General features: G+C 51.0%; 1 protein-coding gene across 1 annotated transcript in view; it reads left to right on the forward strand.

The window, feature by feature from the left end:
• Positions 1-5,137: 5,137 nt before the first annotated feature.
• The window catches only part of HDAC4 (histone deacetylase 4), a gene marked incomplete at its 5' end in the record, with an annotated part of 200,178 nt that continues 179,010 nt past the window's right edge, over positions 5,138-26,305 (forward strand). Inside the window, one exon of the mRNA XM_084265228.1 lies at positions 5,138-5,246. Within this exon, the coding sequence (XP_084121354.1) occupies positions 5,138-5,246 (109 nt within the window). The remainder of the gene's footprint in view (positions 5,247-26,305) is intronic.

Consider the following 26,305-nt stretch of genomic DNA (forward strand, 5'->3'; position numbering starts at 1 on the left):
AGGGGATGTTTTAAAAAAGCTTTTAGTTTTAAAATATTCTAATTCTTTTAAAAATAAATTTAATCTAAAACCTTCTAGTGTGCTGGTCTGTCCACCTGGGGATGCTGTAGTAGCCTTACTGATGAACACAGTACATGGGCCTTTCAGCAAAGCGGGCTCCTGCTTTGGGTCAGTGGTTTTGCTTTGATGGCTTTTCTGGTTTGCAAAAACACAAACTTTCCTTAGAGAAGCTGAGTGTCTTTTCCTTGAAACATCTTGAAGGGTTTAAACTTTTTTTTTATTTTTGGTGGGAATTCAGATTTAGGTGTTTGAAACCAGAGGGGTGTAACTCTGTCCCTGGCCTAGTTTTAACTTGATGGTTTGGGGATTTTGCCTCTGTTTGTGTGAAGAGAGATGAAGGTAATGCTTCTGAAATCTGGGGCCCCCAATACAGGAAAGATGTAAAACTGTTGGAGAGGGTTCAGAGGAGCCACGAAGATGATCAGAGGGCTGGAGCACCTCCCCTATGGAGAGAGGCTGAGGGAGCTAGGCTTGTTCAGCCTGGAGAAGAGAAGGCTGCAGGGGGACCTCATTGCAGCCTTCCTGTCCCTGAAGGGAGCAGAGAAACAGGAGGAGAATCAGCTTGTTAAAGGGCAGAGACTGGCAGGACAAGGGGGATGGAGTGAAGCTGAAGGAGGGAAGGGTTAAATTGGATGTTTGGTGGGAAGCTTTTTACAGAGAGAGTGGTGAGGGGCTGGAACAGGCTGCCCAGAGAGGGGGTGGATGCCCCATTCTTGGAGGTGTTCAGGGCCAGGTTGGATGAGGCCCTGGACAACCTTGTGTAGCTCCAGGCCTGGAGGTTGGTGGTCCTGCCTGTGGCAGGGGGTTGGAGCTCTGTGATCCTTGGGGTCCCTTCCAACCCAGACCAGTCTGTGATCTTTGTCGTAACTTTTAATTTGACAATAATAAAAGAAAACCGCTAGAAATGAACTTGATTAAAGGCTGATACAAATGAACTTGCAGACTTTGTCGATTTCTCACGCTCTTGCAGCGCTGCAGTCGTCTGTTTTCAAATGGAACGCAGATTTAAATCCGTAAGCGCTTTCAGCCCCGCAGGGGAGGAGGGAGCTGATGGCTGCTCGCTTCGGGAAGGCATGAGATTTGTTGCTGTCTTCTGAAGCTGTGAAATTAACTGTTTCACTCCTACGTGACGGGCGCTGAGCCGCAGGTTTAGTGGATTAAACGCACGGACTTTTGCCTAGTTTTTACCGGGCTCCTTTGGCAGGAGGGAAGGGAATATGAACTGATGTGCTGTAAGTAGAACCTGCTGCTGCAGGAGGAAAGTTTGGTCCTAGTTTTGGACACCGGGTAATGTGCTTGTGGAATATTTCCTTCCAGTTCCATAGTGTGTAAAAACTGCTGAGTTTTACCTACTACCCTGATCTCTTGGGTGACTTTTTTCCTCCCCCAAATAGCAGGTTTTTAACCTGCACTCACCTGTGGGCTTCCTGCCGCTGCTAAGTGTTGTTTTCTCTGAGCTGAAGCATCTCCTAGAGTCACGCTGATCGTTTCACGTCTTACCCTGAGGCAGCTGCTGGTATCTCAAGCTCTGTAATCCTCCACAGAAAGACAGGGGAGCTCGGAGGAATTGTTGTCCTGTGCCATCCATGCTGGGGGTGGGGGGGAGCAGGGGGCTTGCTTTCACACCCTCACCACCTTTTCCCCCCCAAAAAAAAATCCAGGTCTCCTGGTGTCTTGCTGATGAGTGCCTGGATGAAGGGTGTAAGTAAGTCAGTACTGTGTGCTGTTTTGGGGGTGTTGGGCAGATCAGCATCATGGTAGATGTGTGTTTTGCTGGAGGAGGGGTTAAGCAAGATATTCTGGATGGGCGTTAGGAATACGGGGTGTCCTGTACCCCACATCTTCCCCGTGAGGATCTTTGTGCCTTGTGGTTAGTTACTCAGCACGGGACGGGCTTGCACAAGGTGGGGCTGTAGTCTGTGCTTTGGAGATCCATGGCACACCTGGAGCAGGGCAGTTTTCAGACTGTGATGTATGCTGAGTGAATATATTGGCAAGATGTTATAAGGAAGGAGAAAATAGAGATATTCTCCAGTGATGAATAGTGGAATGTCTTGGACTGGTGCTGGTTCAAGCTTTCATACTGCTTTGCATCTTGTATTTGTTTCGGTAGAGATGTAACCTGTTGCCTGCATGCACAATCCTCACCTTTATGTATTGCTTACGGAGCGCGGATGCTCATGAAACAGACATTCATGTCTTTCAAACTCCTCTCCCCCGCGGTGGATGGGAAGCTTTCCCAGGTAAGCCGGAGAACCTCGGCAGCCTGAATAAATGAACCTTTCATCATGTATGGGAGGAGGAGGAGGAAGGTGGGGAAACAACCCCCTTGCTGTGACGGATGCGAGGAGCGCCTTCCAGACGCAAACACGGCGCAGGTGAGCGCAGTGCTGGCTTCTCCGCTGTTGTGCTTGCGGCTGGAGCAGTTGGGAGCTGCCCTGCAGCCGCTCGTTGGGGCAGGGACCAGAAAGGGATGTGGAGTATAATAATTTGTTGGGGTCCATGTAAGCTGTTTGGCAAGTAACAAAGGTCTGTCTGAACGGAAGCAGTATTAATGGCTAAGTGGGTTTTCACGATAAATGTGAATTAACTGCTGCTGTTAAATATGCTGATGGAGACAAAATACACATTGAACATGAGTATATTGGTGTGGTGTATGCATCTCCTGTGCAGAGACAAGCATCTTGTCTCCGTACCCCATTTCCCAGAGGTCTGCAGCAGCTGGCTGTAGCACCTGTGTGCAGGGACAGCACTGGTGGGACAGAACAGCTCCCCTGTGAATGGAGAGCCGCCCTGCGTGGGGTCGGCCCGGCCTGACTTCAGCTTCCTCCTCCTGAACCTAAAGGAAGGACAAAGGAAAGCCTCCTGGGTGCTCCTTGTTGGGCCGGGCTGTGGATGAGCCTGCAGCGGAGCGCTAGCAGAGCCTGCATCAGCTCAGAGGTCGAACGCTTTGTGGCTCTTTGGGCAGGCGACCTTCAGGCTCCGAGGGCATAATTAATAGATGTTTAAATACTTCTGTTCAGGTAGGGCTGCTGTTTTAATGCCAGCTGGTCGGTTGAGATCTTCTGAGTGAGAATGTTGTGGACCTCAAAAGACGTTATCAGGGGGCTGCCAGTATGCTCCTGGCTGGTGCAGTGCCCTTTGTTTAGGTATTTTGTGTTTAAAGCTGATGAAGAAGGGCCTCTGTCTTTTCTGGGGGATTTGTGGATGTTTAAACAACTGCCTGGTCCCTGTGAAAAGACTTTCTTCAGAAGCACTTAGGTGGCAATCTGACATCGCGGATGGTGGGCTTGGGCATTAAACCTTTGACCTGTTGTCATCTCCCTGGGACAGAGCCTTGCAAGCCAGCTGGGCTGTCCATATTGCATTGGAATAAGGTGTTGACATCTGAACTAATGGAAGGGGCTTGGATTCCGGCTTTTCAAGGCTCCAGTCTCCAGATCTTTTTTCCCTCAGCCACATTGATGCAGTACAGTGCTGCCTTGACTTGGAGGTGAGCTTTCTGTAGCAGTGCCCAGGAGTAGCCTGTGCATCTGTCTGGTCGGCTGCTGCTGGTTTCATATCAATCCCTTCAAAGCTCTGTGCAGTAAGCATCTCTATCAGCAGGATGGAGCCTGGACTTGCTGTAACTCTGGGATAGACTTCCAGGCTCAAGACATGGCAAAGAAAGGAGGTTGGGCTGTGTCCCTCTGCAGCATCATTCCTGACCAGGGATGCCTGTGGGCTTCTTGCTTCTTTCCTACAAGGAGTTCTGCCATGGCCACAGACTTGTTTCCAGGGGCCAGTGTGACATATCGCTTACCACAGTGCGAATACTGGTGGCTGAGGATGGTGAAGCTGGACTGTAATGGGGGAGAAACAAGATGCTGAATGCAGAGCCGAGCACTGCTGTGCAGCGGTTTGTGTTAGGGCAGGTGGTGCATCCCACACTGCCCTTCCATCAGCCCAGAACGCAGAGTGGAGTTATCTGAGCTGAACTGGGGGTGTGTGTGTGGGTGTATTCCTGGGGGGTATGGTCCCGTGTGCTCAGCTTCAGTTGCGACACAGCTGTATTGCTCAACAGGCCCTGCAGCTCTTTAGGTGAGAGCATTGGTTGCACAACGCCCAGCTAGCCAAAATGAAACCGGCCAAACCCTGGTAGGAAGACAAAGGTTTGGTGGGGGCTTCTCCCCTCTCTTCCAAGGGCTTCTGCCTGTGGGAGAAGGTGAGTTTCAGGTCTCTGAGATCTGAGTGTTCACTAACCAGGCACCAGCCTGGCACAAGCCTCCTCTGAGTTGCCATTACATTTTAAAACTGGAAGGTGATACAGAAGGTTTGTGTTGGGGACCCTTCCCATGCCAGAGTTAACCTGCAGGTCCTGCTCCAGTGGAGCTCCGAAAATCCGCTTAACCCAACAGAAATGAGGTCTGCACAATCCACGAGTATTGTGCAGCACGATTAATTCTCCTCTACCTGCTTCTAGCAGCTCCCTGGCCTTTATGTGCACTGATACCCAGGCTAGAAGGAGCTGGAGGGTATCCAGCTGGCCCTGGAGATGTGCCTGCAGCCCTGAGTCCTGTTCCTTGGGTGAGGATGGCAGCGGGTGTAAAGGCAGCTGCTGGCGCTGAGTCGAGTTGGTGTGATAAATAGCTGCAGGAAGACTTTATTTCCTCCCCTGGGGGGGCTAGGGAAGCAAGAGGGGCTGTCTGTGTTTCATTTTTATTAGGGACAGGTGTTAATTGCAGAGGCAGGCGTAGCTCCGGTCTGTGCGCCTGTGTTCCAGTGCTGAATGTGAGCCGGTGCTGCAGCGAGCTGTGTTTACTGTGTACCTTTGACCACCTCACCCACTGATCTCTGCCCGGTCACCGGCTATTTCTGGTGCTCCCAGCCTGATCCACAGCACTCCTCAGAAATCTGTCTGCCTCGCACGTGGTGGTTTCTCTTCTCTTCTTACCGCCACCATGTATTTTCCTCGGTCCTAAGGAGCAAAACGCTTCCCTTGATCTCAGTGGGTTGGTCCCGGCTTCCCTTGACCTCAGTGGGTTGGTGCCACCCTGGCCTGTTTCAGGCAGGCTGGTTCATAACCCTGTGGAGCGGCATGCTACAGTCCTACGGCGCTGAAAGGAGAGAGGTGGTCAGCTTTGGACACGCTGCGTTCACTTCCAGGGCACAGTACAGCTATGTCTTGTGTGCAGAGATGCAGAAAGGTAAGGATAAACTTATGGAAAATAGCAAGTTATCATAGAATCGTAGGGGTTGGATGGGACCTCAAGAGATCATCGGGTCCAACCTCCCTGCCAAAGCAGCTCCCTAGCTCATATTAGGGAAGTAGAGATAATAGCTTTAAAAGAAATCAGACTCTGTTCTCAGGAAACAGAACCTGGATGCCAAGTTCACCATTGGAATATTCAAAAAGACAACTGTGTGAATGCTTGAAGAATGATTTATAACCAAGTTAGGGCTTTATGTTGTTTTGGGTTGGTTTTTTTTTCAAACTGCAGAAGGATAGGGCGGGAAGAGATCACGGCTCCATGCGCCCTGCCCGCGTACGGCTGCGCAGCTGTATTCCCCAGCATCTTTCCCAAGCTCACCTAGAAGGGCTGCGAGTTCCAGACCGCGCAGCTGCCAACAGCGCTGCCGGCTGAGAGCAGCTGCTGTATTGACAAGCGCGTTTTTATCAGGGGAGATGCCGGCGGAGTGGAAATGAGCAACAACTGTTGGTATAATCCGTGCCGTGGAGATCAGTTACCGCGAAAACAAGCCGCGCGCTCGTCTGCGGCAGCGTGCACCTTGAACCGGTCTTGCTCGCTACAGTCACAGTGCTGAGCGGCAGCATCCTCTGAAATGCACCAGCTTGAGCTCCTTCATGCTGCCCTGGGGCAGGCAGGGACGTGATCTGCCCTTCCCAGGGAGGGAGAGATGCCGGCAGAGCCTCTCTGCTCTTTGTGTTGGGTTGTTTTTTTTTGGGACGGGGCAAAGGGTGGGCAGAAAGTGGGGGTGAAGTGCCCCATCCGTACCTGCAACTCTGAATTTCACCCACCTTTCTGTAACACTTCTTACTCCACAGCCAAATTGGCATTGAGTAATATAAATGATTTATCAGCCTAAGCTCTTCAGGGATTCCTGTAGCGACTCCTGGTCATAGCACGTCTAGAAAGTTCTTTCCAGTTTGACAGGAGACGTTTGGAGCTGCCGATGATTCTTTAAGGTGTGCTGTGAAGCTTTGTGTGTCTGGAGCAGGCTTGGGGCCAGCTCTGGAGATGCCATCCTGCATGGCAGTGGCGATACTCGCTTTATTTATGTGGCTGGTGTTTAACCAACCAGAATCTCCAACAGAAACAAACCAACCCTGTACAGAGAGTGTTGGCTACACAAAATATGGAAGAATATCATGGCCTTGAGCCCTGGTGTTTAAGGGCATCCCTGATTTTTTCCCCCCGGTAAAGACAGCAAAGATTTCTTATTTTGGATGGCAGGGTGAGCTGTGCTTCCCTCTGGCTTTCTGAAGCCAGATGAAGACACTGACTGTGCCAAAGCCTCTGCCCATCCTGGGGTATTTTCCTTTGCCATCACAGGGGTTTGGGGAGCTCCTATGTGAAGTTTGGATTGGGAAGCCCTGGAAGGGTTTGCTGTGCTGCAGGGTAACTTGGCTTGGGTAACTTCCCTCCCCAGCAGGATGCTGGTGATTCAATGAAAACAAGTTTCCTTTCCGTAACCACTATTTCTTTTTCCTTTCTCTACTCTTCCTCCTTTCTCTTCCTGAAGCAGAGACTTCAATGTCAGTTCCAGCAAAATCTGATGCAAGTTTTGCAGTTTCCCCCCAAATTTCTGGAAGTTTTCAAACCTCTCTCCTGCTTGGAATTTCTAAACTGGAAAACAAACCCATATACTTTGCTTTGGATCTGATAATTTGCAGTTACCCACGTGCAGCCCTTACAGCAGTGTGGGAGCGCGGTGCCTTGTACCAGTGTCTCTTTCATCTTGTTTGCTCTTCAGAGGGATCTAACGTGGTGATAAATTATCTGGTGCTGCCCTTGCTGCTTAACGAGCTCTTGCCAACTCTTAATGCTAATTAAGGTGGTGGGGAGGAATACCTTAAAGCTCTGAACTCTGAATATACTTCTGTTTACATAACTCGTGTTTTATTGACTCCAGTTTGTCAATGTGTCCGCTGTTCACAAGTGGTGAAGCTGTAAGAGCAGTCCTGGTCACAGTTAGCAAGTGTCAATAAACCCTCCAACCACATGAGTTGCTGGGTGCTGACATTTGCTGTCTTTTTTGTTGGTTTTTGAAGCATCCGAGACTGTCAGAAGAAAGGCAGGTACTTGGGAGAGGGGCCGGTAGGCTGTTGGTGCAGGGGGCTTAAGAAAGAAGAGGAGAGTCCCTGCTAGAAATGAGACCATTTCTAAAACAACAAGGCAGCTCTTCCCTCTGTGTGTAAACCCATCGTGAGCTGTTTGCCTGGCCGTGGCCATGAACTTGTTGAGGTTTTCTTTAAGCCTGCAAAGAAACTCTCCTGGTAAGAATACCCCGATGCTAATCTTGTCTGGAAGACTGAGTGTTGAGGGGATTGGGAAGTGTGGCCCAAGTAGGATGTGCTTGGGAGAACTACTTTCTGAGTGATGTTCTTGAACAGAGATCTTGAAGGTGTTAAGCTCTTGTGTTGGAAACAGTCAGGGGAAAAAGAATTAAAACTCAAAATCAGGAGAAATAATCTCAGTTTGCACTGTGCCCAGTGACAGGACAAGGGGACAATGGGCACAAACTGGAACACGGGAAGTTCCATCTCAATAGGAGGAAAAACTGCTTTACGCAGAGGGTGACAGAACACTGGCACAGGCTGCCCAGAGAGGCTTGGAGTCTCTTTCTCCAGAGAGACTCAGAATCAGCTGGCTCTGGGTGATCCTGCTTTAGCATAGGGTTGGACTAGATGATCTCTAGAGATCCCTGCCAGCCCCTGACCTTATGTGGTTCTGTGGCACAGCTGAGAAAAGGGAGTGGTAGTGCGTTTTCTCTGTGGTGTAGGTGACTCCTGTAGAAGTTCTTGGACTTGATGATCTTGGACTGCGAAGTGTCAGGTGTTGCACTTGGGCTGGAGGAATCCCAGTCATAGATACAGCCTGGGAGAAGAGCTCCTGGAGAGCAGCCCTGCTGAGAAGGACCTGGGAGTTCTGGTGGGTGAGAAACTTCCCATGAGCCAGCAGTGTGCTTTTGCAGCTTGGAAGGACGGTGGGATCCTGGGCTCCATCAGGAGAGGGGTGGCAGCAGGGACAGGGAGGGGATTGTCCCTCTCTGCTCTGCCCTCGGGAGGCCCCAGCTGGAGTCCTGTGTCCAGAGCTGGGGCCCCAGTACAAGGAAGATGTGGGACTGTTGGAGAGGGTTCAGAGGAGGCCACGAAGATGATCAGAGGGCTGGAGCACCTCTCCTAAAAAGAGAGGCTGAGGGAGCTGGACTTGTTCAGCCTGGAGAAGAGAAGGCTGCAGGGGGACCTCATTGCAGCCTTCTAGTCCCTAAAGGGAGCAGAGAGACAGGAGGGGAATCAGCTTGTTAAAAGGGTAGATAATGGCAGGACAAGAGGAATGGATTAAAGCTAAAGGAGGGAAGGTTTAAATTGGATATTGGGGGAAGTTCTTTACAGTGAGAGTGGTGAGGGGCTGGAACAGGCTGCCCAGAGACGGGATGGATGCCTTGTCCCTGCAGGTGTTCAAGGCCAGGTTGGATGGGGCCCTGGGCAACCTCGTGTAGCTCCAGGCGTGGAGATTGGTGGCCCTGCCTGTGGCAGAGGGTTGGAGCTCTATGATCCTTGGGGTCCCTTCCAACCCACATCAGTCTGTGCTTCTGTGATTCCATGATGATCCGTGTGGGTCCCTTCCACTCAGTATACTCTATGATTCTTGCGTGTCCCACACTGGGGATCCCAAATTGCCTTCCTAGAGGGAGCCCTGGGGGAGTACAAAGTGACATCAAAGGCTGAATAATATGAGCCGTGTAACGTGTGAGCAACAGTGATCTCGGTTGGGCTGGGGGGAACGTGGAACAAAGTCCCTGAGGGGGTACTGCACAAACTCTGGCTGCAGGACTTCAAATGACGGTTCAGTGGTGACTGGGCTTTCTCTTGCTCCCTGCAGAGAAGCATAGATGTTGAGATGGGGAAAGTGGTTTAGATCAAAATCACTTCCCAGCCTGTTAAAAAAATCTTTAATTTGTTCAGACTCTTCTGATGCTGGTGAGGGGGCTGGGTGAAATCCCAACAGCACTGAGCAAAGCCCCTCTTGTCCCATGGTGTTCCTCTTGCGTTCTCGCTGGCTTACTGTGTCAGAAGTCGTGATTTTATTTGGCATTTTATTTGGGATTCAAAAAAACTGTGGTCATGGGTGTGCAAAGGACCTAACTTCTGATGTAAAACACTATGAAAAGCTGAAATCTAAAAAAAGTGATGGAAGTGCTTTGGAATAATGATTTTTTTTTTTTTAATCTCTTTTCATGAGGTGTCGATGAACACTTAAGCATTCTTTGCAGCTGGGGAAAAATGTTTTGTTTTTAATTTTAGCCCTGCTAATAAAGTCTTGTCATGTATGTCAATGAAGCAGAAAGAAAATGACTACGGAGCTAACTGTAGGTTGTCATTAAAGCTGATTTCCTGCATTAAGCCAAAAACAACGCAGGATTTCATTTCTGGACTTCCTAAGTATGTTAGTCACGCTGGTGGCTTGCTGAAGCCCAAGCCTTGAGAGCTATAGAAATTTACTGTCTTTGAAAGGATGGATTTGCTCTTGTTTATTGCCTTGCCCTGATCCCCATGTGTTGATCTTCCACCGCCCCCTTGGTTTTGGATGCTGTATGCTTTGAATTCCAGCTGTTGATGCTTCCAGACAGCTGCTGGCAGGGCCCTTCCCTCTCCTTGGTTGGGCCCTGGAGTAAGAAGTGATCTCTTGTTTGGGAGCACAGCTGAAGTCATGTCCTGCCAGATTCTTGGGGCGGCAACGTAACCTGGGGGCTGGGGGCAAAAAATGCTGCTGTAACTGCACGGGCACTTACTGGTTTGCTCATAGCAGCTGAGAACTCAGCACTACTTGGAATCCCAGCATCACATAATCTCCTGGGTTGGGAGGGACACATCAGGACCATGGAGTCCAACTCTTGACTCCACACAGCCAGTCAGAGATGGCACTGAGTGCATTGTTCAGAAGCTTCTTGCCCTCAGCCCAGCTTGGGGCTGTGACCCCTTCCCTGGGGAGCCTGTGCCAGCACCTGACGCCCCTCTCAGCACAGAACCTCTTCCTAATACCCAGCCTGAACCTCCCTGGTGCAGCTTCACGCCGTTCCCTCGGGTTCTATCCCTGGTCCCCAAGGAGAGGAGATCAGCACCTGTCCCTTCACTCCCCTCAGCAGGAAGCCTCAGACCCCTATGAGGTCTCCCCTCAGCCTCCTCCAGGCTGAACAAACCCAGGGAGTTCTGAAGTCTCACAACCACGTAATTTAATACAGAGAAAGGGAAGTTTCCTGGGAGCCAAATGGATAAACTATCAATTCTTGGGTGTTTTTTGAAGCTGAGATTACATGATTTGTTCTTGTGCTGTCTTAGTGACAGCACCTCACTGTCCACAGGCTTTCATGCATTTTTGCCTACCCAGATATGTGCTGCCAGAAGGCGTTTGGGCATCAGTTGTTATTCTAGTGGCTCGTAATACCTGGAGCTCCAGAGTGTATTCAGCAAAACTGGCTTAAAAACAACCCGGGACCCAATGTGTTTATACAAAAAAAATCCACTCAAATGAGGGTTTTTTATTTCCTTCCCAGAAATAATGCTGTGCTGCTTCTCCAGCTAACTTCGTGAGGGTTTGACTTGTGGTGGTGTTTTTTTAAATGATGACTAAACCCGAAACTGAGGAGAGCAACAGCAGCAGCGCTGTGGTGCTACAACTCACTCTTTCGTGATGTTTCTCAGAAATCCATCCTATTTTCTGTCCCTCCACCCCCCCTGGTCACTTGCATTCTGGAGAGTTAGAAGCTGGTATTCCTGTGTTGGTAGGATGACTTCTCCTTCGGCTGGTCCCAACTCGCAGGGATGTGGAGATGTTGACCTTGGAGACCTTCAGGCTTTCAGACTCTTTCAGACTGGCTCCTCTCAAGTCAGCTGGAAGGGATGTGCCACTCTGCTTAGTAGAGTTTGAGGTCTCACCTTTTGGGTGAAGTATCATCTCTGTGAGGAGCAGCGTGGTCTCAGTGCAGCAGGGGGAAGTGCAGGGCGGGGAAGGGGCCAGTGGTGAAGGGTGGGTTTGTGTGTCTTGGGCTAGCTTCATACCAACTCTGATCTGGTTGTGTGGGCTGGGTAGCCATGAATGAATCAGGTCTGTTGCTTGTGCTCTTGGAACACAGCTTCTGGGTTCGTTTTTCAGCAGAGGAATCTAGTTTGTTTGCTGAAATGCCTGAGATGCAAACCAGAACACTACTTAAGTGGTGTGTCCCGGGAGATGCCCTTCTGAAGCACACTGGTGTGCTGATGTGGATGTACCTGTATCTGAGGGACTTGCTGGTTTGATTCCGTTCTCTCCCCCGATGTGGGATGCTGCTGCCAGCTTGATTTAGTGTTTGCTGATGGTTTTTTTAAACCCAGCTAGCTTCAAGAAGGTGGTGGGAGGAGGTGAGTCTTGTGGACTTGCCATAGTGGCCTTTTCGTGATCCTCACCTGAAGCATATAAAGGAGCTAGGGGAGCTGATTCCTCTGGCTCACTGCAAGGCAGCTGGGTCCAGACTCCAGCTGGAAGGAGAGGTGAGGGACTGGGAAATGCAGGGGATGACAGGGGAGGCCTCAAAACCCCGGGAGCTGGAGGGCTGTGGGTGATGCATGGGTCAGAGAGATCCTCTCTTGGGACCTTGGGTGCAGAACATAGGCTTGTTCTGGCAAAGCCAGTTCAGACCCAGGAGGCTTTGGGATGGATGCAGTGGTAGCACAGATGAAGGTCACGGAGAACGGGTTTGGTGCAGGCTACTGGGCAGATCTTGACACCCTTTTCCAGCCCCTTTGAGGGAAAACAGTGCCTCATCCAGGCAGATGGCTGGAGAAGAGGTGCAGTTCTAGGTACCTTGGCAACCTGAGTATCATCAAGTATCTTGAGTTTAAGAGTTACTTTGGAAGTTGTGCTTGTCTGAATCCTCTTACCTACGGTGACACTTGTCTTGTTTGTTTGTGGAAAGATTAGTAAGAAACACTAGCTTTGGTTTATTTGCTGTGGTTGGCAGGGTCTTTGCCTCTCTGTTTTGTTTCCTAATTGTTTGCAGGAATGTAGTGGTGTCACCTACAGGAGTTAATTACGGTAGAACTTTGTGTGCTCTCTTTCTTGGTGGTGGGAAGAGCTGCAGCAGCACCGCACCATCCTACTGCTGGTGGCAGGGACCCTCCTGTACCCCAGCAGCTCATTCCCCCAATCCCTACCCTCCTGCATTTAGGAGAACCGAAGTCTTTGCTATCATAGAATCGTAGAATGGTCTGGGTTGGGAGGGACCCCATGCATCATAGAGTTCCAACCCCCCTGCCACAGGCAGGGCCACCAACCTCCAGGCCTGGAGCTACACAAGGTTGCCCAGGGCCCCAGCCAACCTGGCCTTGAACACCCCCAGGGATGGGGCATCCACCCCGTCTCTGGGCAGCCTGTTCCAGCCCCTCACCACTCTCTCTGGAAAGAACTTTCCCCTAATATCCAATTTAAACCTTCCCTCCTTCAGCTTTAATCCATCCCCCTTGTCCTGCCATTATCTACCCTTTTAACAAGCTGATTCCCCTCCTGTTTCTCTGCTCCCTTCAGGGACTGGAAGGCTGCAATGAGGTCCCCCTGCAGCCTTCCCTTCTCCAGGCTGAACCAGCCCAGCTCCCTCAGCCTCTCTTTTTAGGAGAGGTGCTCCAGCCCTCTGATCATCTTCGTGGCTCCTCTGAACCCTCTATCAATTCCACATCTTTCTTGCATTGGGGGCCCCAGCTCTGGACACAGGACTCTGGCTGGGGCTTATCTACACCCTTTCTCCTAAATGTGCAAATCCAGACTCTAGACAGAAGTTCTGACTCCCTTGAGTGCTTTTGTACGCCTTTCTGGAGCTGATGTGGCCTTTCTGAAGTGAGGAGGTGTGCTTCTGGCTTGACCATCCTGTAAAACCACATCACCTCCTTCAAGAGCGGGCTGTGGCTGCCTTATGGCATGGCTGTCAGCTGCTGGCTTCCCAGCGGGACCTCTCTGCAGATACAGACAGGGAGTCAGGTCACTGTCTGTGGTGTCTCTTCTGAGATGTATGGAGAGGATAGGAAGATTCCAGCTTTACCTGTGCCTGGGAATACCCTGTGCAGAGCCTGCCCCAAGTGTGAGGGAGGTGGAACCGGTTCAGGGTCAGCAAGAAAGAACTGCTGGGTCGGGACAGATGCTGCTTTTGGGTCTTTGCTGAATGGGGCATCATGTTTCAGTCCTCAGCTGCACACCTGCCTGGTCCTGCTCCTCGTGCATCTGTGAAGCTTGTGAGGAAGGATGAAAGATGGGGAAAGGGTTTTATCACAGAGGGAGAGGGGCAGCCTGTGGCTGGGGATAGGAGGGCCGGGGCAGAGGGCTGGTGGTGCAGCAGCCCTGCTGTCAGACTGCCCGAGATCCACCAGGCCTGGCTGTGGGCTGTCCCCCAGCTCCGTGGGGATCACTTCAGAGCTCTTTTGACAGGAGAGATTTGCACAGCAGGCTGTAGGGAAGCAGAGCAAGGTGGGAATTACAAGTTTATGCCTGAAGATTTATTGCAACCCCATTACCTAGCAAAATGCAGCGTGTCCTTTGAAGAGGAGGAGGGGAAATAAGCCGAGACCTTGTCGTGAGCAGTCTGTGTTTGACTCTCGTGATAGTACATCAGTGCTGGGCTTGTGCACATGCTGTTTGTGTGCAAGCGTTACGGTCTGACAACCATGAATCACCCGCTCAGCTCTTGATTTGCGTCAATCAAACCACGTTTAAGGGAGGCTTTGTTCGCAGTTTGGAACGCAAGACCAAGGCAAGCGCGCGAGCCACTGTGTTGAGCAGTTCCTCTTGAAACTGAGCTCAGTGCACCAGCCTCTAACTCTGGGGAGAGAGAGCCAGTGGCTCAAGTTGGAGGTGAGAAGTTGCAGGTTGTCTCCTTCCAGTCTCCCAGAGGTCCACTGCTGGTGCTCCAAGTTGTCACCAAACTCATTGACAAGGTTTGGGCTTGTGCCTCACCTCTCTGTGCTCGGGGTGCATCCCCAAGGCTGCCGTGATGAGCTGCTTTTAAAGGGCTTTCTCTTTGTGTAATTGCTTGTTGGGGATTTCTTAGGAAGAACCTAACAAAGTGGGATTCATTACAGAATCCTCCTTCTGTGTCCCCAAACATAGGAGCCCGTTCCTGTAGCATTATCTGTGCTTCCAGGCTGTCAGCCTGTACTTTCTGGCCTAGGCATGGTGACTGAGCCAGGCAGTGTCGGTGCTAAAAAGGAGCTCCCACCCCAAAGCAGGTTGTGAGCCCAGAAATAAATCACAGAATCACAGAATTGTTGGGGTTGGAAGGGACCTCAAGAGGTCATTGAGCCCAACCCCCATATGATATAAGAAGCTCTTTTCAGATATAAGTGACAATTTGAGTAGAACAAGCCCAGGCCTTTTTTACAGTCCTGATGTCCAGATGGACGCTACACTCCTGGGCAGAGCAGCTAACGGCAACCTGGATCAAGAGAAATGCAACCACTCTGGCTTGCTACACATAAGGCTTATGGTGGGAGCCAGGTAACATGGCCCCCACCCCAATATCTGCCTCTAGGAAGAGGTGGGTTCATAACCCTGAGCATGGGAGCTGTCATACTGAATACAACCCCATCTTGCCCAACCCAATGCCCTGCCCTTGGCATCCAAAGGAGAAGCCTCAAGCGATGGTGAGAGGCAGCAACATGGCATCAGCCCCCAAAATTTCAAATCCCTGAGTGGGGAGGAAAATCCCTTTGGCAAACTTTGCCGTGGGGCAGACCTGACTTTGTACTGCTTGATGAGCAGAGAGTCTTTTGGAGGGGTCTTCCAAAAAACCAGCAGCAACCCCAAAACTCACGGCAGCCTTATCTGCCCTTCATTTAACATCACCAATATTGAGCTGGAGATCTTCAAAATAGATATGGAGCTCTTCCTGGAAATACATGAAGGTTTCATTTGGTCCCTCTTGGCAAAGGCTTGCCTGGCAGGTAGAAGTGTGGAAGGTCCAGAGTAAACCTCCTTTGATATGAGGGTGAGAGCCACTGGTTTTCCTCCTTCTCCCAGCCTTTGGGGCCCAGAACTGAGGTCCTCACTAGCTCTAATGTCCCTGTGCAAGCACACTCTGCTTGCCCTTGTCCTAAATCCACCTTTGACCTAGTTCGTTCTCAAACCACTTCCCTGCCTCTTCCTCTCACCACACTTTCAGTTCATTGAGGTCTCTTCTTCTCCTTCCCTCCTCCCCCCCCCCCGGCCCCGGCACCGCTCCTTGTGCTCATCAGAGCATCGATCTCAGGGGCTGCAGGCTTGCCAGCTTAATAAGGCCACTGCTCTTCCAAACACTTCTTTTTTCCCTTCCCATCTCACAAAAACAGCAACATGCAGGTTCTTTTCCCCCTTTGTTGGACCTGCTCCTCAGGCTGAAATTAGAGGATTAATTCCCACTTTCCTACTGACAGTCCTGGAAACGAGGAGCTACTATCCAAGCTCAGGATGCTGCTCCTTATCTCCCTCAGTTGCCAAAGAAGGTAATAGCACAACTATAAGAATAAATCGCTGTAGCAGCTGCAGCACACGGGCATATGGCAGCCTATTAATTACTCCTGTTCTGCCCAACTTTTAAAATAAATCAGGGAATGTTGATAAAACACTAGAGAGCATGCAGGCCTGCTTTGGTTTGCTTTACCCGTGTTTTCCTCCTCTGGACTCTCCGATCGTAAATTTTTGGCTGTTTTTAACTGTCTGGATTTTGGACAAACTTAGTGTTTCCTTATGGAAACGAACACTTACAGGCCTGCTTGCCTCGTACTCCAGGCTCAGGGATGTGGTTGCTAGCTGGTTTTAATCCTCAGCGCTGGACTAGCAAGGAGGTGACTGCTCTATCACTTTGTTACATGGTATTTTTACAGTGGTTCCTGGTAGTTCCTGGTGGTAGTTCTGAAATTACCTGGAGCAGAGAAGGTTGCAGGGGGGGCCTCATTGCAGCCTTCCCGTCCCTGAAGGGAACAGAGAAACAGGAGGGAATCAGCTTGTTAAAAGGGCAGATACTGGCAGGACAAGGGGGATGGATTAAAGCTAAAGGAAGGAAGGTTTAAATTAGATATTAGGGGGAAGTTCTTTCCAGAGAGAGTGGTGAGGGGCTAGAACAGGCTGCACAAAGAGGTGGTGGGTGTCCTGTCCCTGCAGGTGTTCAAGGCCAGGTTGGCTGGGGCCCTGGGCAACCTTGTGTAGCTCCAGGCCTGGAGGTTGGTGTCCCTGCCTGTGGCAGGGGGGGTTGGAACTCCTTGGGGTCCCTTCCAACCCAAGCCATTCTGTGATTCTATGATTTTTACAGTGTAGTGGTTCCTGGTAGTTCCTGGCGGTAGTTCTAAAATTACGTGGAGGTAGAGAGGAAACAATCTTCCTGAATATTGCAAAGAACCCTCCTGTTACTTCTGTTATTTTATTTGGTTTCCTTAAGCAAAATGTTCTGGCCTTTGGGCTGTTAGAACAGTCCTGGCCATGCTCTTCACTGTGTCTCCTCTGGTCAGCCCAACAGACTCTGGGCCCTGTTAAGTGTGGTGGCAGGTCCATGCGTTCGCTTACAGGTTACATGACTGAGAGGCCCCATTTTCTTCAAGTGCCATTGATTAAAGGGCAGCAGATTGGTTTGAAGAGTATGGTTGTACTGGGTTTGGGTCTGTGCTCCCAGTCAAGTGATGAAGGAGGGTGTAGAGAAGGTGGGCGATGGTCTCTTCAGCCAGGGGACGGGAGATGGGACAAGGGGAAATGGGCTCAAGCTGTGCCAGGGCAGGGTCAGCTCAGATGTGAGGGAAAAGTTCTTCCCTGAAAGAGTTGTCAGGGCCTGGCACAGGCTGCCCAGGGAGGGGCTGAGTCCCCACCCCTGGATGTGTTTAACAGACGGGGAGATGAGGTACTCAGGGATATGGGTCAGCACAGGATAGGAATGATTGGATTTGATGAACTTAAAGGTCTTTTCCAACCTTGTGACTCTGTGATGGCAGAACTGTGGCACGGGCAAGGTTGGTGCTTACCGTGGTGCTGCAGTCCAGGAACTTGCTTCCTCTGCGGTCCCTTTGGTATAGGACAGGTGAATGTGAAATAGTTAAAAATACTAACATTTTGCTTGAAACCAGGGGAAATGGGCTTTCTCTGTTTGAATCCTGTATTGATCACTTCTCTTTGATGCAAGATGTGTCAGGAGACAGTGTTGGGGTGTGTGTGGGAACTGCATCTTTTCTTTCTTGAGGCTGTGGGGTGGGAGACGTGGCTGAAAAGTCATCCGGTTCCCTAGAGCAGAAATCCTCCTCCAGGCTGTGGAATATTTGACAAATTCCAGCTGTTTCCCAAAGTCCACGTGTGGATTCCTAGATGTTGGACATCAGAAAAGTCTCGACTCTCCTTGTCCTGCAGGTCTTCATTGGCTGAGCACTCTCCAGTTGACAGAGGGTCAGGTCCTTCATCTCAGGTGCTTCCACAAGCTAAGGAACCCCCAAGGAGGCAGCCCCTACCCCAGGAATTGCTGGTGGTTCACCTACACTGATGCTGCTGTTAGAAGTTACCGAAGTTGTAAAGATCAACAGTCACCAGCGGCGGTGACCGACGTGTCTCTAAAGCACCTTCTGAACTTTGGTTTATGAAGGGCTGCGTTTTGAAATTAGCAAATGGCTGTGCTTGTGGCTAATGAGCGAGTGGAAAGGCAGTGTGCTACAGAGGGCTTGGAAGAAACCACAGCTGTTCCTGGGCTTGGGAAAGGGAGGGCTTACAAAACCAGCCAGTGTGGAGCTGGGGGGTTTTAAGGCTGCAGGTGACCAGTTGAGTGGTCTGTCTCCAAACGTCTCATAGCCATGCAAGCTTTGAGGTGTTTAAGAGCATCTGCTGCTTTTTAAAGAGGCGCCTTCCTGATCTGGTAGACAATAGGTGCGGTTGCATGGCGCCCATCTCCTCCGAGCGTGTTTTGCTATCCCCTTTGCACTGTGAACTCAATGATGTTGTGAGAGGAGTTGTGTGATGCCTGCTCAGCTGGAGGAGGGAGTCGTGATGCCAAACCACGCTGCACGTCACACATGGACCTTGGTGAACACAGGTGGGACTTCACTGTGGTGGTGAGCTTGCCCCTGCTCCATTGTCACCGCTGGCTGCAGTGATAACACTTCTGCCTCCAAGAAAGATCCGAGGTGGCTTGCACAGCCCCAGTGGAGAGTGTGTCTGCTCAGGAGGAGCCTGCAGCAGGGAAAGAGAGGGGAGGCCTTTCATGAAAGACCTCGTCCTGTCTGTCCAAGCAGGATAGGGTTTCAGTTTGCCTCGCTTTTGGGATACAGCTTGCGACCCAGCAGGTGGGAGAGGTGCAGAGCTGTGCCGAGGAGGAGACCCCAGTGCAAGGGGAAAGCTGGTACCAGTCAGACCATACCTAGTTTTGGCACCTCCTTTGTACTCCACCTCCTTTCTGAACTGTGTGTCCCAAATGAGCTGAAAACAGAGGAGGGGAATGACTTTTTCCATCCCAACATGAAGGAAAGCTTTTGGTAGCGATTGGGTGGAAATTCCAAGTTAAATCTTCCTATTTGCTGAAGTGGAAATTGTGGAACGCTCCAGGATGCTGTCATCCCATAACTAACCACTGCAGCTTGAAGGTTTGCAGGATGTTCTTGCTTCCCTTCACCAGCTTTCCAAGTCATTGAGTTGCTTGACAGCTTTGTGAAGATGTGAAAAAACCTTCATGTCCTGGGGTTTTTTGGGTTGTTTTTTTTTTTTTTTAAACTCTTTACAAGTGATACTTCTGGGCTCAAATCTGTCAATATTAGGTTAACACAAAATCCATAGGCCAGGGCCTCCTGTTCTGCGCTGGTTTAGTGAGGGCAGTTGGGTTTTATTAGACAACTACATATGTTTCAGAAACCTTTTCATGCTTCGGGAGCGTAGCAGGTGAAGTGCTTTCAGGATGCTGTCTTGACCCTGGCTCCTGGATCTCTGCGGAGATCATGCAGGCAGAAAGTGGAGGAGAGCGTGCGTGTGGGTGGATGGTTTGGACTTCTAGCTGGGCTTCTGACATTAGGTGGAAGTTTGTGTCTGTTTGGAAAAGTTCTACAAGGGCTTGGTGTTTGGAAACAAAAACATGCCCTTGATTGACTTGTTTCTAGTGCCTCAAAATGTGCCTCTTATTTAATGTTAGTGGGTTGGTGAGTGGGGCTTTTAAATATATTTTAAAATTTTTATTTTATTTAATCCCCTCTCTGGTCTACAGGTCCCCTTGCTCTATGCCCTAACTGACAAGGTCTAGTGCTGTGGGCTCTGTCAGTTAGCATCAAAAGGAGCATGACCAGCAGGTCAAAGGAGGTGATCCTCCCCCTCTGCTCTGCCCTGGTCAGGCCCCTCCGGGAGTATTGTGTCCAGTTCTGGGCTCCAGTGTACAAAAGAGACAGGGATCTCCTGGAGAGAGTCCAGCAGAGGCTACAGAGATGGTTAAAGGAGTGGAGCATCTCCTCTGTGGGGATAGGCAAAAAGAACTGGGGCTGTTCAGCCTGGAGAGAAGCAGCCTGAGAGGGGATCAATTGTTTATCATTATCTGAAGGGTGGGACACAGGGGGACATGGCCAGCCTCTTCTCAGTGTCTATGGGGACAGGACAAGGGGCGATGGCCTCAAGTTGGAGCACAGGGAGTTCCACACCAATCTGGGGCAGAACTTTTACTCAGTGAGGGTGATAGAGCCCTGGGACAGGCTGCCCAGGGAGGTTGTGGGTGTATATACACATATATACACATACACACACACGCAGCAGCACAGGGCTGTGTAGCAAGTGTGTGCTGCTCTGTGCGGAGGGTGCTGCCTGCCGGAGCAGATAAGAGCAGCTCAGCCCTGTGAGGCCAGGCCCCAGGGCAGCGCAGTGACTCCTTAAGAGGGATGATTCCTAATCTGCAGGTAAACAAGAGTCCCATCAATGTGTGTGTTTCTAAACGAGGTGTTCAAAGTCCTTTTTTTTCTGAATTTTATATATAGCATCTACTTTTGGGGACAGATTTTACATGCACAATAGACCCCACCATATTGCAAGGGGTGGCTGGCTTCTCTGACAGTATCTGCAGGAGGAAAAATAGCTCTGCTGTATGTGGTTTTATTAATCATTTGATGGGTGTTTAGGGAATGTGGCGTAAGGCACTGCCAGCGGAGCAGGAGCAGACAGACTGCCCTTCCCCGAGTTGAAGGCTGGCAGCGCTCCACACCTCTGAGAGCCACCAAAGCTATGCTTAGAGAACCCTCTTCTCACTTCTGCAGCGTCCTGCACCTGGGTCAGGACAATCCCCATTAATCATACAGGTCAGGAGATGATGGGCTGGAAAGCAGCCCTGAGGAACAGGACTTGGGGGGACTCATGGGTGAGAAACTGGACATGAGGAACCAATGTGCATCTGCAGCGCAGGCGGCCAACTGCATCCTAGGCTGTGTCACAAGGAGTGTGGCCAGCAGATTGAGAGAGGGGATTCTGCCCCTCTGCTCTGCTCTGGGGAGACCTCACCTGCAGTGCTGTGTCCAGCTCTGGAGCCCTCAGCACATCAAGAACAAGGACCAACACAGGAAGGACACAGACCTGTTGGAGTGTGTCCAGAGGAGGCCACAAAAATGACCAAAATGCTGGACCCCCTCTCCTGTGAAGCCAGGCTGAGAGAGTTGGGGTTGTTCAGCCTGGAGAAGAGAAGGCTCTGGGGACAGACCTTACAGGGGCCTTCCAGTCCCTGAAAGGTGCCTGTAGGAAGCTGGGGAAGAACTGTTCCCGAGGGCATGGAGCAATAGGGTGAGGGGTGATGCTTTAAACTAGAAAAGGGGAGATTTAGGTTGGATATTAGGAAGAAGTTGTTACCTCTGAGGGTGGTGAGACCCTGGCACAGGTTGCCCAGAGAGGTGGGGGAGGCCCCATTCCTGGAGGCATTCAAGGTCGGGCTTGATGGGGCTCCGAGTGACCTGCTCTAGTGAAGATGTCCCTGCTCACTGCAGGGTGGGACTAGATAGCCTCTGAAGGTCCCTGCCAACCTAACGTAGCCTATGATTCTTTAACTGTATGGTTCCCCCCAGCAGTGTGGAACCCAAACCAACTTGCAGTAATTACCCAGTGTTTACCCCATCTGCTCTGTGCTCATGCCTCAGAGCGGGGAAAGCGAGTCTGGAGCGGGACTCGTTGGTTCTTGGAGGAGCCCTGTGCTGAGGACCCCCTGCTCGTGTGCCCTCCCGCTGCTTCTTTGCTTCGGCTTTCCCTTCCTGCCCAGGCCAGGCGCGGGGCTGCCGGGCATGGGGGTACCATGGGCTGTCCCAGATAAAGAAACAGGGAGTTTTTCCTCTCCCCTGTTGCTGCTAATGCGGTTCATGTGCAGCAGCCCCACTCTCAGCCTAGCTGGGCTGGGCCAATACCTGACAGCCCTTTCAGTGAAGAAATGTTCCCTAACACCCAACTGAACCTTCCCCTGACACAGCTTCAGAACGCTTCCCGTTGCCCTTTCCCTGGCTACCAGGGGGAAGAGACTGACCCCACCTCGCTACAACCCGCTTTTAGCTATAGGGAGTGATGAGCTCTCCCCCCAGTCTCCTTTTCTCCAGGATAAACACCCCCAGCTCCTTCAGCCGCCCGTCATCAGAATTATCTTCCAAACTGTTCCCCAGCCTGGTTGCCCTTCTCTGGCCACACTCAAGCATCTTGATGTCCTTGTATTGAGAGGCCCAGAACCAAGCACAGTGCTCCAGGTGGGCTCCCCCCCCTGCCCTCCCACCCCAGTGCTGAGCGCAGGGGAAAGTTCTTCCATGGGCTTAATCTAAAGTGATGTAGACCAAGAGTTTGCTTGTTCTGTTCTTCTCCAGGTGTACCAGAATGGGTTTTCCTTGCTTTTTTGCAGGCTGTTGAGGTGGTTTTCCTCTTTTTTGTCCTATTTTCCTACTTTTTGCACCTTTCCTTAGGCGTTGTGCTGCCCATCTCCCCTCTGACCCTAATTCCCCATGCCTTCTGCGCTGTGAGCTGTCTCTCTTGCAGTCAGCTCTCCAGCTTCTCGGTGTTCTCTCTACCATTTTGTTGAGTTTTCCTGGCTGACGCTGATCAATAGGTTCTATTGGTGGAAGGTGAGAGGGATAAACCATGCATGGTGGTAGTAGTTTAGGAAAAAATTTGCTGGAAGCAGAAGCAAGAGGTGCTGAGATGTAACAGCGTTGTACGTGCACCTTCATGTCACCGAGTGTTCAGTGCTGGGACCAGCAGCAGGTGATGAAATAGGAAATATTTCCCATAATAAGCAGTTCATTATACATGGCAGATGAGTTTGTTTTGAGGGAGAATTATTTCAAGATCAAAAGGGGCTGATGACTTGTGGGGTGGCAAAGTGGGGTGGCAAAGTGAGGTGGCAGCTCGGGAGCAGGGAACCTGGAGAAGATGGCTGGGGAGGATGCTGCCGTTCCTTGAAGGTGTCTCTTCCCCTTCATGCTCTGTGTTTCCAAAGGAGCATGTAAAACCTTACTGTTAGTGCTGGCAGTGTCTTGGTTTGTGTGCTTGGCTGTGCTTTTGTGTCTGGGAACATTTAGGAGCGAGGAGGCCCGATTTTGGGGACCCAGAGGTAACAAGCATATAAGAAGGACGGTTACCCAGGAGCTGCTTGTCGTTTTCCAGGAGCCTGGGCCCGCACTCCTGTGTGACTGTACCAGTGTGGTCACGCAGGGTGGGAGTGCTGGTGGGGTCCCACCATGTATCCCGAGCGTTTTAGGAAGAGCGTGTGTGCCTCCCTTTTTGGAGTGTCAGTGGAGGGGAAGGTCTGCTCCAGGCTGGGGTGGGCAGGAGGAGCCCCCAGTCTGGATTGCCCTGGCTCAGTGTGGTACTGCAGGTACTGTGTGGCAGGTAGAGATGTAAACTAGTCACACCATGGAAATAAACACAGCATCTGCAGCACGAAGGAAACAAAGACCCATGAAGCTGGAGCCGTGGTGGGACACTTCTGGAGCTAAGTGCCAGGCTTTTCTCCTCTTGGAAATGCAGTTGCTGGCTCTGTTTATGTCCTGTCGCCTTCTCGTGTTGGAGCCTGGTGTGTGCGTGCCACCCTTGAACACTAATGGCCAAAGCATCTCCGGTTCCGGGGGCAGCCCTGCAAGTCTGTTTTCCATCTTTTGGAAGATTCCAGCTAGTTTTGGTTCTTTTGCCATTTAATTTTCTCTTGTTTAGGAGGGTATTAGGAAGTGGAATCCAAGCAGCGTGTGTTTTGCCCTAGGACACATCAGTAGTTCGGTCACCATTCCAGTAATTCCTTTCCCTTCAATTTTTTTTCCTCTGCAGCAAAGCTCACAGAGGCTGAAAACAGTAAGGCTGAAAAGGTCAAACCTCATGTATGCCAGACAGGGGTGCAGGGTGACAGTGATGCAGGGGCACAAATGAATTTTAAGCTGTGGTTTGAGAGTGGTACGTTCATAGCAAGCTGTCCAAGTACAACTGGGGCCCTGGGGAGGAACTGGAGGTAAAGCAGCAAAGACTTCTCTTGCATTACTACTTAGCATGGAGCAGGGAGGGATCAAACCACAGAGTTTGTGGCTGGGAAAGCGTAGGACTTGTTCTTTGCTTCCACTTGCTTTGCCTGCTGGATCACGGTGCTGGAGCAGCACCCGGGGAAGCGGCACATTGAGGGACTTTCCTGTTGGCCACAATTGTGTTTAGTGTGTTGTTCTGTGAGTCCATTCACCTGTATGATGCAGGTAGCATGCAAAACCTTTATCACAGAATCATAGGGGTTGGAAGGGACCTCCAGAGCTCATTGGGTCCAGCCCCCCTGGCAAAGCAGCTCCCTGGCTCATATTGCACAGGTCGGCGTCCAGATGGGGCTGGAATATCTCCAGAGAAGGAGACCACACCCCCATGGGCAGCCTGTCCCAGGGCTCCATCACCCTCACTGGGTAAAAATTCTTCCCCATGGTGGTGCGGAACTTCCTATGCTCTAACTTGCAGCCATTGCCCCTTGTTCTGTCTCCACAGACCACTGAAAAGGGGCTGGCCATTTCACCCTGCAGCCCGTACTTCAGATATTGATAAACATTAATAAGGTCCCCCCTTAGTCTTCTTTTCTTCAGGCTGAACAGCCCCAGCTCACTCAGCCTTTCCTCGTAGGGGAGATGCTCCAGGCCCTTCATCATCTCTGTAGCCTCCTCTGGACTTTCTCCAGGAGATCCCTGTCTTTTTTATCCCAGGGAGCCCAGAACTGGACACAACACTCGAGGTGTGGCCTGTCCAGGGCAGAGCAGAGGGGGAGGATCACCTCCTTTGACCTGCTGGTTTTATGCTGGTAGCCCCTACACAGGCTGCCCTTTGGCTTCAGTAGCCATGGGATCAGCTTTGCCTTGATGTGTTCCCGATTCAAGAAGCGAAAGTCCCTACGCAGCGCAGGGGGATCTCACCTGGAGTAACTGCACAGACAACCACTAAATGCTTTCAGCTTTTCCATGGCACGGTATATAAAGGATGAACAGCTCCTGCTAGCTGAGTTTTTGGCATACTGAGATGTGGGCCAGAACAGATTCTGTTTGGGGGGGAGGGTGTGTACCAGCCCCGATGGTTTGGTGGGTCGCTGCAGCACTGCTTCTGGATGCTGCTGGGCTGGCCCAAGGCACAGCGTAAGGATGCGCTGGGCTGGGTCCTCTGTCCTCACTGGCTGGAGGGAAGGAGAACAAAAATAGCTGTTGGCATTTAGCACTGGAAGATGCAGCCAAAGGTGATGTCATTTGTCGTTTAGCACAGCGTGGGATTATATTGGGGTTTTTTGATTTTACTTGACATGTAGCTCGGGTGATGTGCTCAGGAGAAGGGTGTGCACTGGTCCTCAGTCCTGAAACTGAGCAGGTGAATATTTTGCTGGCAGTGACAAGGTTGGAGTGTGGGAAATGCCATCAGACTCTGCTTCAACAGTGCTGGCCTGTCACCCCAAGATCCCACCTTGCTGGTCATGTCATGAAATTCCTGAAAAAAAACATGAAAAGTCTCTTGCTTGGGGCATTTAAAGCATTTCAGGGAATGACTTAAGCTTAAGCAAAGGGTGAAAGTAGCTGGGGAGCACCATGACTACTGGGAGCTGGCCAGTGCCTCTGAGGTCTGTGGGTCATGTGGGGGGGGGGCCCTGAGCTGGGCAGAGGGATGGGTGTGCTCCCCAAACACAGTGGGAGAGCAGCACTCATGCTCCTCTTCCCCTGCCTCAGGTTTGGCTGTTGTGGTTAAGTGCTGGTGTCTCCATTTGGTGCCCACTGAAAGGATGTTGCTGTTACGGTGCAGGGAGAAGCAGTTCCTGTGGACCACCAGTGTCCACCAGTAAGCTGGGGAGGTAGTTTTATGGTGAGAAACCGCTAACCCACCATCCAAGGAAACTTCCAGTTCACATTCACTCTCTCCCACTCCTAAGAGGGGAGCATAAAACTTGAGACGTTTACAAAACATCTCCACATAACTTCAGGTCCATGTTATATGACTTTTCCATTTTCTCACTGGTTTTCAGTGTGTGGTGTGTGTACTGAAGGTGCTGTCACTGTCCCTGTAAACTAATGGAATGTATCACTGGTTTGGGACAATAATTACATGTACCCCATGTGATCGCTTGGTATGGCTGCCTCTGTAGAACCGATGTGCTAATGCCATCTTCTCTTTTATGGTCTTCAACATGGGGATGTGGGAAGGTGTTACGAAGGAGAAGACATTGCTTTGAGGGCTGGAGCACCTCTCCTACGAAAAGAGGCTGAAGGATCCGGGCTTGTTCAGCCTGGAGAAGAGAAGGCTGCGGGGGGACCTCATTGCAGCCTTCCAGTCCCTGAAGGGAGCAGAGAAACAGGAGGGGAATCAGCTTGTTCAAAGGGCAGAGACTGGCAGGAGAAGGGGGATGGAGTGAAGCTGAAGGAAAGAAGGTTTAAATTGGATATTAGGGGGAAGTTTTTCCAGAGAGAGTGGTGAGGGGCTGGAACAGGCTGCCCAGAGAGGGGGTGGATGCCCCACCCCTGGAGGTGTTCAAGGCCAGGTTGGATGGGGCCCTGGGCAAGCTTCTGTAGCTCCAGGTG

The sequence above is a fragment of the Gallinula chloropus genome, assembly GCF_964237585.1.
Source record: "Gallinula chloropus genome assembly, chromosome: 5".
In the NCBI taxonomy this organism is placed as follows: Eukaryota; Metazoa; Chordata; class Aves; order Gruiformes; family Rallidae; genus Gallinula; species Gallinula chloropus.